Source organism: Tiliqua scincoides, chromosome 4, assembly GCF_035046505.1.
Source record: "Tiliqua scincoides isolate rTilSci1 chromosome 4, rTilSci1.hap2, whole genome shotgun sequence".
NCBI lineage: Eukaryota > Metazoa > Chordata > Lepidosauria > Squamata > Scincidae > Tiliqua > Tiliqua scincoides.
The window spans coordinates 191,321,403-191,337,599 of NC_089824.1; the positions used below are offsets into that span (position 1 = coordinate 191,321,403).

The 16,197-nt window shown below is 41.8% G+C and overlaps 1 protein-coding gene across 5 annotated transcripts in view; it reads left to right on the forward strand.

Moving 5' to 3' along the window:
- Positions 1-16,197, forward strand: part of TOX2 (TOX high mobility group box family member 2) — a 294,999-nt gene that overhangs the window by 253,979 nt on the left and 24,823 nt on the right. For all 5 annotated transcript variants that reach the window (XM_066625152.1, XM_066625156.1, XM_066625153.1 and 2 more), the window contains one exon: positions 12,896-12,976. In XM_066625152.1, coding sequence (XP_066481249.1) covers positions 12,896-12,976 — 81 coding nt within the window. The remainder of the gene's footprint in view (positions 1-12,895; positions 12,977-16,197) is intronic.

Here is a 16,197-nt window from a genome sequence, read left to right on the forward strand (position 1 = left end):
TGACAGGTTTTTGCTACTGTATCTTGTATGGAAAATTAGTGGGATGAATATAACAGGAATATTTGCGTGTTTATTGCTTTTCAAGGAATTTTAGTGCTTACTTTAGCATAGATAGCTTGTTGAAAAGTATTACTGGGTAGAGCTGATGGTACTTGTCCACTCATTTTCCCAAATACCTCTTTCCAAAGTTTCAGAAATACAAACTGTAATTATTCTGAATATTTTGTCAGCTTCTAGATATGGAGGTGCCCATATCTAGAATCACAGAGTGCTTCCTGGCAGCTGCTGAAGCAATACTAGGAAAGGCTCAGCTCTGTCCCTCATTTCTTCCTTAAACTTGAGAGTGGTGCCCATTCGAAAGATACTAGTCATTTTTAATTTGCAAGTCTTAAATGTATTACCTCTAGCTAGGAGTGTTTGAGAAATAGCCTGAAGCAATGCAATCCATTTAATAATGCTGATATGTGCTCTTCCTGATGGGTTTTTTTTTCCTAGTTAACTGCAGAAGATATGGCCAGTGCAACTGCTGACCCAAATACCACTTTTTAAAGATAGAATAAGCCCAGTGTAAACTTCCCTTCACCAAGAAGGAGGGTTGATGGTGGGATGCTGGGAAAATGACAGGTTAGCCAACAAGTTGTGATTGTTTATTGCTCAGGTCACATAAATTGAACAGGGTTTGGTTCTTCTGGGTGAGCACCTCCCTTCTGTATTGCTCAAACATGACTCTTCTGTGTTAAGGAGTGTATTCCTCCTTGTCTCCACAGTTTTATTAATTAAATTAAGGAATTTTTACCTGTCTTTCCTTCACTGTGAATGCCCAAGGTGGCTAACAACATTCATAAAATACATATAAACATTACACAATAAAACCCACAGCATAAAAAAGCCACATACATCAGAACACACGTAATACACATACACATAATAGTTGGGGGGAAAATAGAGACGAAGAACCTGGCATAAAACACCCCAAGCAGGACCACAAGCAGGACCATGTTCATTCTTACCATGTAAGAAGGTCTCAGAGTGCTGTTCTCGTTCTACAAGTAGCCCTGAAACGCTTAAGTTGCAACAATCTCTAAGGTTCCATAGCAGCTTTTTGTTTCCTTCATGTGAAGAAGAGAAGTGCTTGGAAAGAGCTGGAAAATGCTCTACTTTTGTAACATTTGCAAGAACAAATGCACCCATAAGAGCTACATAGATGGAGACTAGGAAGAAGGTCTTCTCAGCTGTGGCACTCAGTTGTGGAATTTTCTTCTAGAGAAATTTGTCTGATGCCTACTCAGGCAAAGGCTTTTAACTGTTAATACTTCCAAACTTTTAACACTTACTATTGTAGTTTTACTTCTGTCAACTTTATTCACCGTTTTAACCTTTTAGTGTTCGTTGTTTTACTAATTGGTTCTTATTGCTGAATTTCTCATTACTGGGAGTCCCCTGCACTTATTTTGTGGAATAGCAATTAAATAAATGTGTAAATAAGAACAAACAGTTCTCTAGTAGGATCCTCTTTGAAAATCTTCAAACAGAATTATATATTCTTACTGCCACCTCTTTTTAACATGCCTTTTTTCCATAGAGCAAAATCAGGGTCTGAATGGGTAAGCGGGTATGAGCCATTGGGGAGGGAGTGCAGAAAACTCATTTGTTCATTCATCATGCAGTTTCTGCCGGCATACCAATGAATGGGTGAAGAAGAGGCCACCTAACTTGGGGAGGGGAAGGGTTGACCTCTAACGCTGCCCCAGAATTCCTGTGGGATCAAATTTAGTAACAAATCCAGGCCTAAAGCCCAATCCATATCATAGCAGGATTGGGCTGCTAGCCATAGCACTTTGCGATAGCAGAATGGACTCCCACTGTTGCAAAATGGCCACCAAAAGTGCTTGGAGTGCTCCATTAGCAGCCATTTTGGGAGCGATGCTGTAAGAGGTAAGGCAGCAATGGGAGCAGGAAGTCACAGGAGAGGCTGCAAGAGAGCGTGGATCTGGCAGAAATGGCACTTCCCAGATCCTATCCCCTCTGTCAGCAGTCTTCCTGCCCCTTTCTCTCCTCAGACTTGCACCAGCTACAGAGCTGGTGCAGATCTGAGAAGATCCATTGTGGAGTAGGAGGCTTACAGAGGGGTAAGGGGGTTTAAATATCCTTTCCCCTCAAGCCTCCCTATTCACCACCCCCCTTGCTGGATACAGCATGCTCCTTTACGGTGGAGCTGCACCAGTGGGGGTGAAGGGTGGGTTTTGGCTCTTCGGGCCTTTCAAACTGACAAAGTCTAGAGCAAAGCCATTGTGGTTGGTCCCCATGTTCTACCAGACTGTGGCTTTGGCAAACAAGGCTCTCTGCTATTTGTGTAGCTATTGCTGTTCTTTTGGTAGTTATTTGTTAAGGGTGGCCATAGATTTTATACTGATAGTGAAGTTTCATTCCTAAGAGAACCAAGGGTTTTGTACATGGGGGTCACTTCATGTTCTGCCCCAAACCCTTGAGTCATTGGAGATGAATGTTGATGTGAGTCCAGGCTCTTTATATTTTTCAGTTATGCTATAAAAACGGTGCTTCTCAACCAGTCATTAGTACCACTAGTCGTACTTGAACTGGTGTCTGGTGGTACTCGCAGGACCCCTAGATACCTGTCATCCTGCTTGAGACCAGGAATGTGATGCAACAAGCAGTGGTAGAAGGCTCGGCTCAGTGGGCAGAGCTCCAAGCATGCTTTTTCCATGCTTGAAAAAGCCCTCCAGTTCACCCTGAGCCTCTTACTGGTGTTTGTCATATCACATCTGGCCTCCCAACCCAGAAGTAACTGGTGATGATGTCATAATCAGTAAGCTCAGGTGGTACTTTGAATAGGTGGACCATGTGAAGAGGAGGAGAAACCTTGAGAAACACTGCTGTAAAGCATTTCTGTACTCAAAACAGGTGGGCTGAATTCAAAGTTTACGCCTATCTTTCAGCATATGCACTTGACACAGTGCAATTCTGTGGGCGTCAGCTAGGCTTGTAATAATTGTCTTGTCTAATTAACTGGTTATCAAAACTGAACATTGCATTATGGCACAATTACTGGTTTCTTTATCGAGCTACAGAGGAGTCAGGATTGTGACTCTGACATATGCTTCTATCAGCTCTGATTTCTCACCTCCTCCCCCCCACCAATAATCAGTAACAGATTCCTCTTCTCCCATCCTTTCCAACATTAGTCCCTTAATGACTAATGAATGCTTCTGCTGACTAATAAGAAAATAAACCCATAGGCATGGCATGTTATTTAGAAAAACATGCAGAATATTTTTGAAATCTTAAAGTCTGATAAATGACTGAAATTAATATCTCTGGGGAATAGATAATTAAATTAGAAAGAAGGCCAGTTGTCAGTATTTCAATGAACCTTGCTGCAAAGTATCTTTTCACGTAGATAATTCTGAACTGCCGTTAATATGAACTGCTACTCATATTTTGCTCTGAATTATCAAGGTATCAAGTAGGTTTTCATCTACATGTTTCTCATTATAGTCGATAAGACCAAGTGGATGCTATAGTGAACAGGGTCACAGGGAAGTCAAGTTTAACATGTACAAACCTAAATAAGTCTTTGAGTGGAATCCATTCATATGTGTCAATCAACACAGTTGTCAATAAAACCAAACAAAGAATCCCTGCCTTCTTTTTGAAATAAGCTGGAAAAGCATTTGTCATTACACTTTTCATGTCTTTTTCATCTGTCACCAGAGTAAAAATGTGAAATAAGCAAATAAATACTTGTTTTTTTGCAATGGATGGTGTAAGCACATGAGGATCTTACTCTTGACCCCCTTCTCACTGTAATTATTAATCATTTCAACTTGTATTCTCCATTATAGTCACAGATCAGAGTCAAAATAACTTTTTTAAAGTCAATGCCTGTTAGGATCGTGGAGCAATGTTTGAAAGATGTATTGATCCTTATTTTAAGTAAACGTTCTTCAGAGTCAGCTGCATATAGCTGGTGGTGTTAGAAGGAAACTTGTCGTTTAACCCCAACCTGTCTGCAAGCTGTGGATGCTAATTGGAAAGAAACCCCTGTCTTTAAGTTTCATCAGACTGGCATAGGGAGAAGGAATCAGAAGTGCCTGTGCAGCCTGCATGGAGTACAAAGTCTTCCAAGAGAACCAAACCTTTGCTTGTTGTTAGCCTCACCAGTTAACTTCTGTTTAAAGCATTAAACACCAATCCAGCACAGGTGATCTGCACACAGTGTAAATCCCACTGCAGGAAGCCTTGCTAGATTGGGGCCGTACCAGCATCCCCAAACAGATGGTCTGCACAGCTCCTTCTAACAGTGCCAGTTTTCCTTGGGGGAATTCGGTGGGGACTGAGTCAAGGCTGCCCTTCTTCTCCAGCACTGTCCAACAGATACATATATTCTCTCTTTTGCTCTGTATGTGTGTGGACTTGCATATAGGGATGTGAAGATTGAAGATCAGGGTTTAATTAATACATCAACAGTCAAATGTCTTCATAGCTCCTTAGCTCTATTTAGAGCCACTACAAGCGACTTTCTTGTGACCTCCCTGTTCTGCCAGATTCCCAGTCCAAGCTCTGCCTGGAGAATTATGCCCACTTTTAGCTAATTAGCTCCCCTTCTTTCCTCAAAAATGACCCTGGTTCTGCCCTGCAGTACTGCTGGACCCCACCATCAGGGTAGCTCACCTGTTTAACCTACAGAGGTCCTCCTTCCTGCCAGCAGCCTCCCACCACTACAGCAGCCCCTTGGTCCTCAGCAGGTCTTGGGCACAGCAGCCAAACAGAGTCTTAGTCTCCAGTAGTTTCTGCTCCAGCAGCTTCCAAAGTCCTTTCACACATCAGTCCATTAATCCAGTCTGTCCTTCCTCAAGCTTTCCTCCTTCTGCTACCCACCCCCAAACTCTCCCTTCATCAGGTGCTTTTATGCCTGAGAGCCCTATTGCCTTCAAGTGGCTGCATCTGTGCAGCACACTCTGCTGGATGCCCAGGCCTTACTCTTAAAGAGACCACTGCTGATACCACATCTACCTTCTCCGCGATTCCAATACACTCCCTCAGCATAGGAGCTGCTGCTTATGTTTATTTAGAGCCTGTGGTGGCACACAGAAGAGAACTTGTGCAGGAAAGTGCAAGTATTGGCTGTTTACATGCTGCTGACATTGGGCTTGACATCTCATTGGGATGCCAAAAGTCAGTGTGTACAGACTTCTGTGTGCACCTTTGGTTGCACACAACCACTTTCCATATACGATCTACAGAAGGATAATGAGAGAAGAATCTGCCACACCACAGGCAATCTTGAGAACTAGCTCCGGAAGAGCACCTTGTGTGTTTTTGATGTGGAGCATTAATAGTTAACCATATCATTTTATACGGCAGGTCTATGACTCAGTGCTGTATTTTTGTTCTGGAAATGGACACAGATATCAAAAGCTCCTTAATATAACTCAAAGAGATGCACGACTTTAAGTAGGTTTATACAACGATCTGTAGATCAGGTCTTTCATTTTGCATGCATAGCTGGGAATTAGATTGAGTGTAAATAATACATTTCTCCAGACACATTTTTGAGAAAGTCCCTGAAATTTCATGGGACAGAAGTTTCTAGTATTTTAGTTATGTCGTTTTTGGCAGTCTTGCATAGCAAGATTAGGTCAGTTGGGCATTCTTGCGGCAAGAGTCAGTGGGCACCAGGCTAGTGTCGGGAGTCTCCTGTGGGTAAGGGAGCTCGCTTACCTTGCATAATGCAGCCACAGTGCCAGTGGGTCTCCTCAGAACTGCACCTGGTTTTGAGTGAGCACAGACACAAGGAGGATTCTGTGGGGCTGCCCAGGCTGGGAGGGAGTTTAGGATACAGCAGCAGAGCCTCCCACCGTCTCTGCACCCTCCCAGGCCTGATCTTCCCCTCCCTCCCCTCTGCCTCATTCTATCCGCTCCCTGCCTCACCCACAAAATATTCACCACTGGCTAGTGCTTTTCCAGCACTGGGTCATCCACGTGGGCGCTGAGACCCAGCATTGTTGGCTACTCCTCTCTAGGTGCCACAGACATACCTTACCGCATATTTGCGACACCCAGTGCCAGTGCTGGAGCTCAGCGCCGGACTTGGCCCTGGTAGAATTGGGCCCTAAATCCTGAGCGGATATTCTGGAATAATTATAGAAATGTCCAAGAGATGCTTTCAGAAGATCTTGCATGGATTCTTGACTCTTTAGATGAACTGGAGATCCAAATTCTGCCTTATACAATGGTTATGTTAGGGATTTTGCCAAATATATTTTAAGGCAGGCTTAATTAGCCTGTGTAACATAAATATCTCTTGGTGGGCAATGTTAGAATATGTGCTAGAATATGACTGCACACACTTCTTTTTCAGTTTGTTTGAAGAAGTCTCCCAAACAAGGAAAATGCTGCTGAATTGGATGATGATTGATATTTCATTCTTCGGTAACCAAACACCATAATTTTGCCCTTTGAATATTTGATATTGAACTACCCATTACAGTGATAAACAGATAAATTGCATGTGACTTTTGTAATGCAACATGCAAGATTATTAGCGAAAACCCTATAATTTTGACAGCAAGCTGCTTCAGAGACCAGACAATCAATAAACAAAGATTATTCTTAAAGGATGAAGACTCCTTTGATTTCTGGTCTTGTCCCAACCTTCCAAGATAGCTTCTAGCCTTTGCTCCCTCTTTGTAATGGATGGGGGGAGCAAAAGTATTTATATTTGCATACATTATTGAGTGGCCTTCATTGCCATGCAGCAGCAGCACATCTTCCTTGTGCCTTTTATCTTCCATGCAACTGCATTTATGGACTGCTGCACAGTAGAACAATGTACAGCATCTGAACCAGCCTTTGGTGCATCAAGCTGTAGCCTGCAATATCCCAGAAGTTTAATAGTGCTAAAGCCTGTAACTCACTAGCAGAGTACATGTTTTGTGTGTAGCAGGTTCCAGTTTCAACCCCTGACGTCTTTAGGTAGGTCTGGGAAAGACCCTGTCTGAAACCCTGAAGAGCTGCTGTCATCCAGAGTAGACAGTACTGAACTAAACAGATCACTGGTCTGACTTGGTATAAGGAAGCTTGTTGTGTACAATGTGATGTGGTGATTCCCTCCCTATCTTTTTCCAGAGTAGATTTCAAAGGTTAGAAGTGGATGTTTAGATACCGTATGACTCTGGTTCCAAAACTGTGATCCATGGCTCCCTGGGGAGCCACAGAAAACAGCCAGGGGAGCCATGGAACCCTTATGACAAACTTGCTGTTCTATATAGTATATAGGCTTGTAGCCCTAATGGGGAACAATGGCCTATTTTATTATTATTTTTATTATATTGTATTTCTGAACCTCCTTTCTCACTGACTCTCACAATGGATGGGAGTCTTACAGACTCAAGGTGGTTCACACATGCAGGCTATTGGCAAATTTTTAAAAATTGAGTTTTTAGAATTAATGTTCTATGAGAATTCATATAACTCCTCATTTCCAGATGTCTTCTCTCATGGTGTGGTCATCCTTCTTTTTGCTGCACACATTCCATCTGAGCTTCCAGCAGGACTAACCACAAATCAGCAAGGTTTTATTCATTCTTGTCAGCTGACCTCCAATTCTTAGCTTATCACAGTGGTTCCTTGCCCTCTCACAGCCCAGTAATCAGCAGGGACAGTGACAGTGACTCCTTGTGGCTTCAGTACTCTCAGTCCAGCTTATCAGCTGTGTCGTCTCTCAAATCATGGCCAGGGTTACTCCCTCTTTGCTTCTTTAGGCAGGCAGCAGCTTATCCTCTAGGCCAGTGTTTCTCAAACTGTGGGTCAAGACCCACTGGGTGGATCATGAGTCAATTTCATGTGGGTCCCCATGCATTTCAATATTTTATTTTTAATATATTAGACTTGATGCTACCATGGTTTGTGACTACTTTGGGGGAAATGTTCCAGACCTGTACTTTTAACAAGCTACTATGTATATTCTTTTAACAATGATAGTAAATGGGAGTTATTCCTAGGTAAGTGTGGGCAGGATTGCAGCCTAGGATTGTTAAAAATTTTCCTGCTTGATGATGTAACTTCTGGTCATGACATCACCTCTGGTGGGTTCTGACAGATTCTCATTCTAAAAAGTGGGTCCTGGTGTGAAATGTATGATAACCACTGCTCTAGACCACACCTCCTGCCAATGGCCCAATAAGTTCATGGAGCTGCCAGTGGAAAAGTTTGGTAATCACTGCCACATGCATATCCAAGTGAGTGCTTAAATAGTCATTTGAAGAGTAAAAAAAAAAGTGATGTTGCTTCCTTCCCGCATCGATGCACTGTTATTTCAATGATGTTTTCTGATTTTCTTGATTGGGGGGAGAGTTGAATGGTGTGAGCTCCTCCTCTTTCAGCTGCAACTGAAAATAAGTTTAGTTTTGTATGTTATATACTTATATAAATTGTATAAGTTATATAGTTTTGTTTGCTTTAATTGACTAGACTGGTTTTTTTGTGCCCCAGTAAGACTATCTCTTTTTGAGTGAAAATGACTATCCAGAAGTAGCATTCTATTGACGTAAAGTAGAACACGCGTCACAGCTGCAGTTAGTATTTGCAAAAATGAATTACAAAGTATATCCTCCTGTGCCCTTCTCCCTCTTCCTTTACAACTGGACGGTGTTGCCAGCACTAGGAGGGCGAATTCTCTGGAAGGAACTGCACAGAGCCTAAGGAAAGATGTGAAGGATATGATTAACATATTCCTCAGTATCACTTTATTTAACTGTTTTTCTTGCATTTCTTTGGTTTCTTTAAGACTTTACTACACATGAGCATCAATTCAATTTGAGATTACAGAGATCAAATGTTGTTTAAGCTCTTACTTCTCTAACAACTTACCTTGAGAGTGAGATTCATTATCTACAAAAACTGCAAGTTCTCCCTGGAGCTAAATCTTTCTAAGTGTAACTAAAGCAATTTTTTTAAAGTAAGAAATGTATTCGCTGACAAACCTGATATTCTCTTGGGGGGTCTTCTGCTGAATTTGGGATGAATTTTTGAAGCTCAAATTGGCTTCACTTGTTAACTACAAAGCCATTTTTCTTGTTAAGAAGTTTGGAAACTTCAGTTTCAACTGCATATATATTTATAAGTATAAATCTTCTTTTTATCTCATGTAATTTTTATGCAAATCACAATATCCTAATTGCTAAGACGTTCTAATAAGATCAGGGCACCTGGAGGAAGTTTTAGAAAATTCTGGCTTCACAAAGTGAATAGGGTAGTTGACCATTGTTAATATTCAAACTCTCCTTTGGCATCTCAGTTACTATATGGTGTGATGTTTCACAAGTTGCTCACATTGGATCAGATGGCTGATATTTTTACCAACTATTAATGTGCCATGCTTCTTCTCCAGTGGGGAGCATGGTTCCCTGTTCATTGGGGAACAAGACCTCTCCCGGTTCCTGCTGCATCAAATCAAATTAGACAACACACCTATCATATTACTGGGGCTTGCATGTTGGGTTTTTCAAATGTAAATAACTGCACAGGGCCCTAGTCTAAATTAGGACCACCATGTTAAAGGGGGATACTTCAGCCCTTTACCCCACCCCCATCGTCATAGTCTGAATTCCCCTCACCCCTACTCTTTGACTGTTTCCTTTAGGACATGGATGAAGCTGCTGTGGGAAGGAGGGGAGTTTGGGTTCAAGCCTTTTAATTCAATATTGATCAGATGTTTATGCATGAGGGAGCTGAAGGAATGTTGCAGTGGCTTAACAAATATCCTATAGCGTTGTCTTGGGCATAAAGCAAGGCTGTGATCTTAAGCATTCTTATTAAGAAGCAAGTCTTACCAAACTATTAGGATATACGTACTTCTGAGCAGATGACTTTAGGATCAGGCTGTAAGTTGCACCCATCTTTATTATTACAGCCCAGCCATCAGTGGAATTTGCTTTCCACTGGTCACGATTGCTTACAGCAGTTGTAAAACTAACTCCAGCAGTGTGCAGAGTAGCACACTGCAAGAGCCTTGGTGGGAAGGCCAAAGCCAAACCTGCTAGATAATTGCCAAGGCAGGAAAAATGGTGGGGGAGGGTGGAATCAAGTGGTAATAGGGGCGGATCCAAGAAGGGGGTGGGTTTGGCTTTGGCCACCAAATCCAAGCCCTCTTCCAAAACACAATGCCATGGTGCAGGACCATGTGGACATGTGCCATCAAATTTGGTAACACAGGTCCAAGTAGAGTGTGCTGTGGTGGCTTATCCCACCCAGGTAAGAAAATGAATGCTCCCTTACTCTGCAACTGATTTTGCAAACCATTTTGGTGTCACTATATCTGTGAGAGGGAATTAGGATTGGGCTATCAACCTTCTAGAACCTTCATGTTCATGTGTCATTTGGAATCATGAAAGTCAGTTAGAGAAGACAGCTTAGAATAGGTTGAGAGAGAGATGCAGATGTAGTAAAGCAGCTTTTTAAGTATATAGATTTCCTTTTAGTTATTAATGTCTAGGGATTATTGGTCAGTCAGATAGCATTGTTGTTAATTTTTGTTAGCATTGTTGATAATTTTTCAATTACTTTGTACAAGCTCTTTGACAACAACTGTCTCTACATTTTCCAAGTGTTAAAAGTAAAATTTCTACACAAACTCCTCTTAGGAGCCTTGGCACAGTCTCTTTTCTTCAAGCTTATTTGCTGTTAATTTATCTTTATTAAGTATTTACTTGATAAAGAAATTTATCCCAGTTGTGGCTACAAAATGGGTAATGAAAAATAGCAAATGGGTTTGTCATTGCCATGTTCAACAATCTTGCTACTCTTACAGTGCGATCCTAACTTGTATCCAGCGCAGGTTTGGGCTGGCTGAGGCTTGGCCAAAGCCAAGGGGAAAAAATTCCCCTTACCCTGGGGAGAGCCACAGTGGCCCCAATGGGTCTACTCAGATCTGCGCCACCTAAAGAGGTAGCACAGAATGGAGCAGTCTGGAGCCACTGTGCGCCACCCAGGAACAGGGCTGGGATCCGCCATAACTGCCTCCCGCTTCCTGCCTGCCTGCCCATTGGCCTGCCCACCATCTGCCCCCCTGCCCTGAAACGCCTCCTCCCCACCCTCTACCTGCCCCCCCAGATCATCACTCCTAACTTTCCAGGCTAATGCAAACTCGGCTTGGTCGGTGCAGAGACTGGATCTGGCCCCGTGGTCCAGCACACATCGCTGTGCTGGTCCAGCCGACTCGCGCAGTGGCACAAATGTGCTTTATGGCACATTTGCGACCCTCCTGGGCCGCCACGCAAGGGACTTGCGCAGGCCTAACAAACACTTAGGATTGTGCTCTTAGTTCAAGACCAGAAAGTACCATCCTGATTTCAGAGTGACTAAAACAAGCTTACCTCAGTGCTAGCGCTCCCACTATCTGGTCTCATTTATGCCTGGATTCCTTCTTCCATTTCAAAAATCATCTGCTTCAAAATGTTATTGTAACTTGTCATCATTATGGCTGTGGCTCAGATTCAAAGAAAGTAAGGGAAAAGTGCTGTTTTGTGAACTCTTGTGCAAGCACTAGTGGAAGACTTCTCCTGTGTCTCAATACAGTACCATCATGCGGTACTGCATGTACATTATGTAGTTTTTATTAAAGTTCAAGAAACATGGTGTACAAGGAAGATACAGGTTGTAGCACTTAAACTCTAATGTAGTCCAAGAAAACTTCATACAAAGAGCCTGTGTGAAGTCTTGCACAAGGGTCTGTGCATAAGAAAAAAAAACTATCTGAATTGAGAGTCACTGTTGTTTCACACCACTCTTCTGCTAGGTTAGAATAAGCTGTTCTGTGAGTGAAATAGGCTTTCTAATAATGGGATGGCACAGTAGATCCAAGGCTATGAATCCAAGACTGTGATACAAAAGAAAAATATATATCTCTTAAGATAACTAGAAGATATGAAACACAGAGCTCTGTGTGTGTGTGTGTGTGTGTGTGTGTGTGTGTGTGTGTAAGAGAGAGAGAAGTTGTATTGCCATACTTTTTTTTTTTACCTAAAACATCAGCTTGATACAAACTCTGAACAACATCATGTCATTAGAGCAGTGGTTCTTAAACTTTTCGCACCAGGACCCACTTCTTAGAATGAGAATCTGTCAGGACCCACCAGAAGTGATGTCATGACTGGAAGTGACATTATCAAGCAGGAATATTTTTAACAGTCCTAGGCTGCAATCCTATCCACACTTACCCAGGAGTAAGCCCCATTGACTACCTTTGTTAAAAGCATATACATAGTAACCTGTTAAAAGTACAGATCTGTAACATTTCCCCAAATGCAGTCACACACCAGGGTAGCATCAGGTCTAATATATTAAAAATAAAATGTTGACATGAATTGTGACCCACCTGAAATTGGCTCATGATCCACCTAGTGGGTCCTGACCAACAGTTTGAGAAACACTACATTAGATGAGAATCGTGACCACTCCAAGCAGCTCTCTGATATACTGAGGAGATACGCAGGTGAAATATATGAGATGGACTGTAATTCAAGAAAGCTTATTCCAGAATACATAGTTAGTCTTTAAGGTGCAACAAGACTCTGTTGTTTTTGCTGCCACGGACTAATGTGGCTAACCCTCTGAAGGCAGGCAGGCAGTCCAGGTGCTAGTTCCAGATCCCAGTTTCTCTTTAGTTAGTGTATTTAGGAATGGTAGTTTTGATTTAGAATTGATTTTCTGCCTCTGGAAATCAGTTGTGTTTTCACATCAATCATCCATAAAGTCTCTTCAAATCAGAACGGAGAATGGACCCATGGACAACATGCAAGAGGTAAGCCACATGACCGTCAGAGGAGTACCATCTTAATCTGTTTAATTATTATTTTCTTCTTGACTTTTTCAGGCTTATAAAAGAAAAACCGAAGCCGCAAAGAAAGAGTATCTTAAAGCGCTGGCAGCCTACCGGGCCAGCTTGGTTTCCAAGGTAACAGACTATGTTTCATATGTGAATCTCTGTGGATGTGGCAATGATAAATTAGTTGCAACTCATGGAAATCTCTGGGGAGGAGCAAGTTTATAAGAAATGCACTGTAACTGTGCTATCAAAACTAATTCCAGTTTTAACTACCTTCTGTGAGAGCAAAATACTCTGTGGCATGGCTTAAGGATGCCAGGTTTCCCCCTCCTGCACCCAAATAAGACCTAGAGTACTGTAGAATATTGCAATATTTGGATGCCAGGTTTCTGAGATTGCTCCCAGTATCCAGAATCATAACTTTAATTTGGAGGTCTAGATAAGGTTCCAGTTAATACTCATTTACCCACATAATTGGAGAAAGACTGAATTGTTCTCACCGCTGTTGCAAGCTTCTTTAAACCAAAGCAAAATAAAAGTTCCGTTCCACAGCCACGCCATGTCAGAGCTCTTGCATTTGGTGCGCATTATAGTTCACATTTGTTTGTGAACAACATCCTCTCAAGGGAAGGTTTCTTGAACTAAGCATATAACTGATAAGTGCAGATACTGAGGTTTAATTCTCGAGACTGATTTATAGCAGCAGAAGATCTGCCCCAACAATTAGGGTCTAGAGCAGGTGGCTCCAAACTTTGGCACAAGGGTCGCATCGTATATCTGACATGGTGTTGAGGGCCAGAAAATAAGTAAATAATAAATACATGGGTAGAAAAATGATTGAATACAATAAGTGGGTGAGGAGTGTGAGGAGGAGGGGGGCAGATGGCAAAACTGACTTGCACAGGAAGAGGGGATTTTGAAAAAGCATCAAGCAAACTATGATGCAAATCTCAAACATTTTTTCTCAAGTCTCAGTTTCTGCTCTGTTTTAAGAACATAAGAACAGCCCCGCTGGATCAGGCCACAGGCCCATCTAGTCCAGCTTCCTGTATCTCACAGTGGCCCACCAAGTTTTAAGTTTAGTGAACATTGTATTTATATTCCAGGCCTCTCAGCATCATTTTCTATCTCATTCAGTCACTAGTATATACCCAGAAGTTTTGAGTTATTTTTGATATTTTTTTAAAAATTATTTTTAGCCCTGAAAGGCAGGAAACCTCAGGGGCCGGATAAAATCCTCTACATGGCCAGTTTTGGCCCCTGGGCCAGGGTTTGGAGACTCCTGGATTAGAAAATTCCACACAAGATCATTTTAAATTCCATGACACCCCCCCCCCCCAAAAAAAAAACCAAATTCAGTCCAAGTGGTATTGTTTAATTAGAATAGTCCAATTTTTGGAAGGGATGTGAGTTGTGGTAATGGAGAATGCAAAGAGAGAGATTATTGCAAGTTGGAGGTCCTGGAAAATAAGTAGGCAAAAAAAAAAAAGACCACAATGTTGATGAAGAAGAGATTGTATCTCTGAAAGACATCTGGCTGGTCTCTGCTGGAAAACAGCTTACTGAACCAGATGATCTAATCCAGAGAGAAAGTACTTGTGTCTTTAACTACAGGAAATTTGTTTAGTTAAAATCAGTTGACAAAAAGAATAAAGATGGAAAAATAAGTAGGGTTACTGGATGCAAAATGGGGGACAGAGTGCCTATACCTTTAACCAGTATATAGAAGAGGGAATTTTTGACAGGTACTGCTTTTTATACCCTTCCAGTTTGAGGTGCACCTGCCAAAATTCCCTCTTCTATACAGTGGTTAAAAGTATAGGCACTCTGTCCCCCTTTGTATATGGTAAGCCTAATGATAAGCAGTGTGTAAGTAATATCATCTATGATATTTGACCATAGATTATTGATTCCCTTGTGGAGTTAAAGTGGTGGTACTAAGCCACATGATTGCTAACATCTTTTGAAACCGGCAAGAATGTTTCTTGGTTGCAGCCTCAGAACAATATAGAAGCTTCCCTAACCTAAATGTTGAACTTATGAATGAATACTTTCATACCCAGCTTCCAATTTATAGTTGATGCTGCTAAGAAGAGAAGCCACTCAGTGGTTCCACAGTAAAACTGACAACACTCCAAGTGAAACTGGCAGCACCCTCATTGAATCTGACCAGTAAGGAAGGAAACTGACAGCTATAGCAACAGAGAGCATATTTGAGCTTACGAATAAAATAACTATGAACCCTGATCACAAATAGAGGAGCTTCTATACTTCTGTGCTATCTGCTATTACCACCATAAGTTTCATTTGTTTTTTATACTACCTGCAAATTGTTATGCAGATATATACTGGGTCCTTAGAGCTCAGTTTTGAAACTTCATGTTGACTAGGTTAGGAATGCACATTGCCTTCTAGGGTACTTCTGAGGATTGGCTACCACTAGCAGAGAGATTAAGAGGTTGTGCATTCAGTTGCTCAAAGGAACAAATGCTGGATGTCAGGAGGAAAAGTAGGGAAGGAAATTTGTCAGTAGCATTCGACCAGTTATGAGGCAGTGAGGAATTTATTGGCATTTGAAACAACTGTAAATTCATAGAGGCAAAATAACAGGGGTAGATACTGTCCAATGGGGATGTTAATTGCTACATTTTTATCCCACTTTTCTTTCCTGATATAATCAAAGGCACAGTAAGTAGCAATCCCCAGTGGTCACTCATCTAAGCACTCACCAGACTTATATCTGCTTGGCTTCAGTAAGGTAGTCCCTTAGAGCACAAAGAAAGAAGATTGAATGACAGGGAACTACTGAGGAAATCAAGAAACTACACATGTGTGAACTGATGTTAAGAAATTTTGAAAGAAGGAGGCTACATGCTCACCTGAGAGTAAGGGCCTATACATGCTCACCTGAGAGTAAGGGCCCAATCCTATCCAACTTTCTAGCACTGGTGCAACTGTGCCAATGGAGCATGCACTGCATCCTGCAATGGGGGGGGAGGCCAGTCACTGAGTCCTCCTCAAGGACTATTTTGTTCTTGGGACTGCATTAAGGCAGCACTGGTGCTGGACATTTGGGCAGGATTAGGCCCTAAGACACTTTGAACACAGTGAGACTTACTTCTGGGTAAACATATATAGGGTTGCACTATAAAATGAGCAGGTTTTGCATGCACATGTTCATTTGTTTCTGAATTCATGTAACAGGTGTTTGTTGCAGGGATCACTGTGTGACCCACTGATTACCTGAGAATCAAATCAGGCATATAGTAATGGTTATTCAATGGTTATCTTTCTCATACCTGCTTCTTTTTAGAGTTTTTTTATTGTATTTTATTGTACAGTTTTAATAT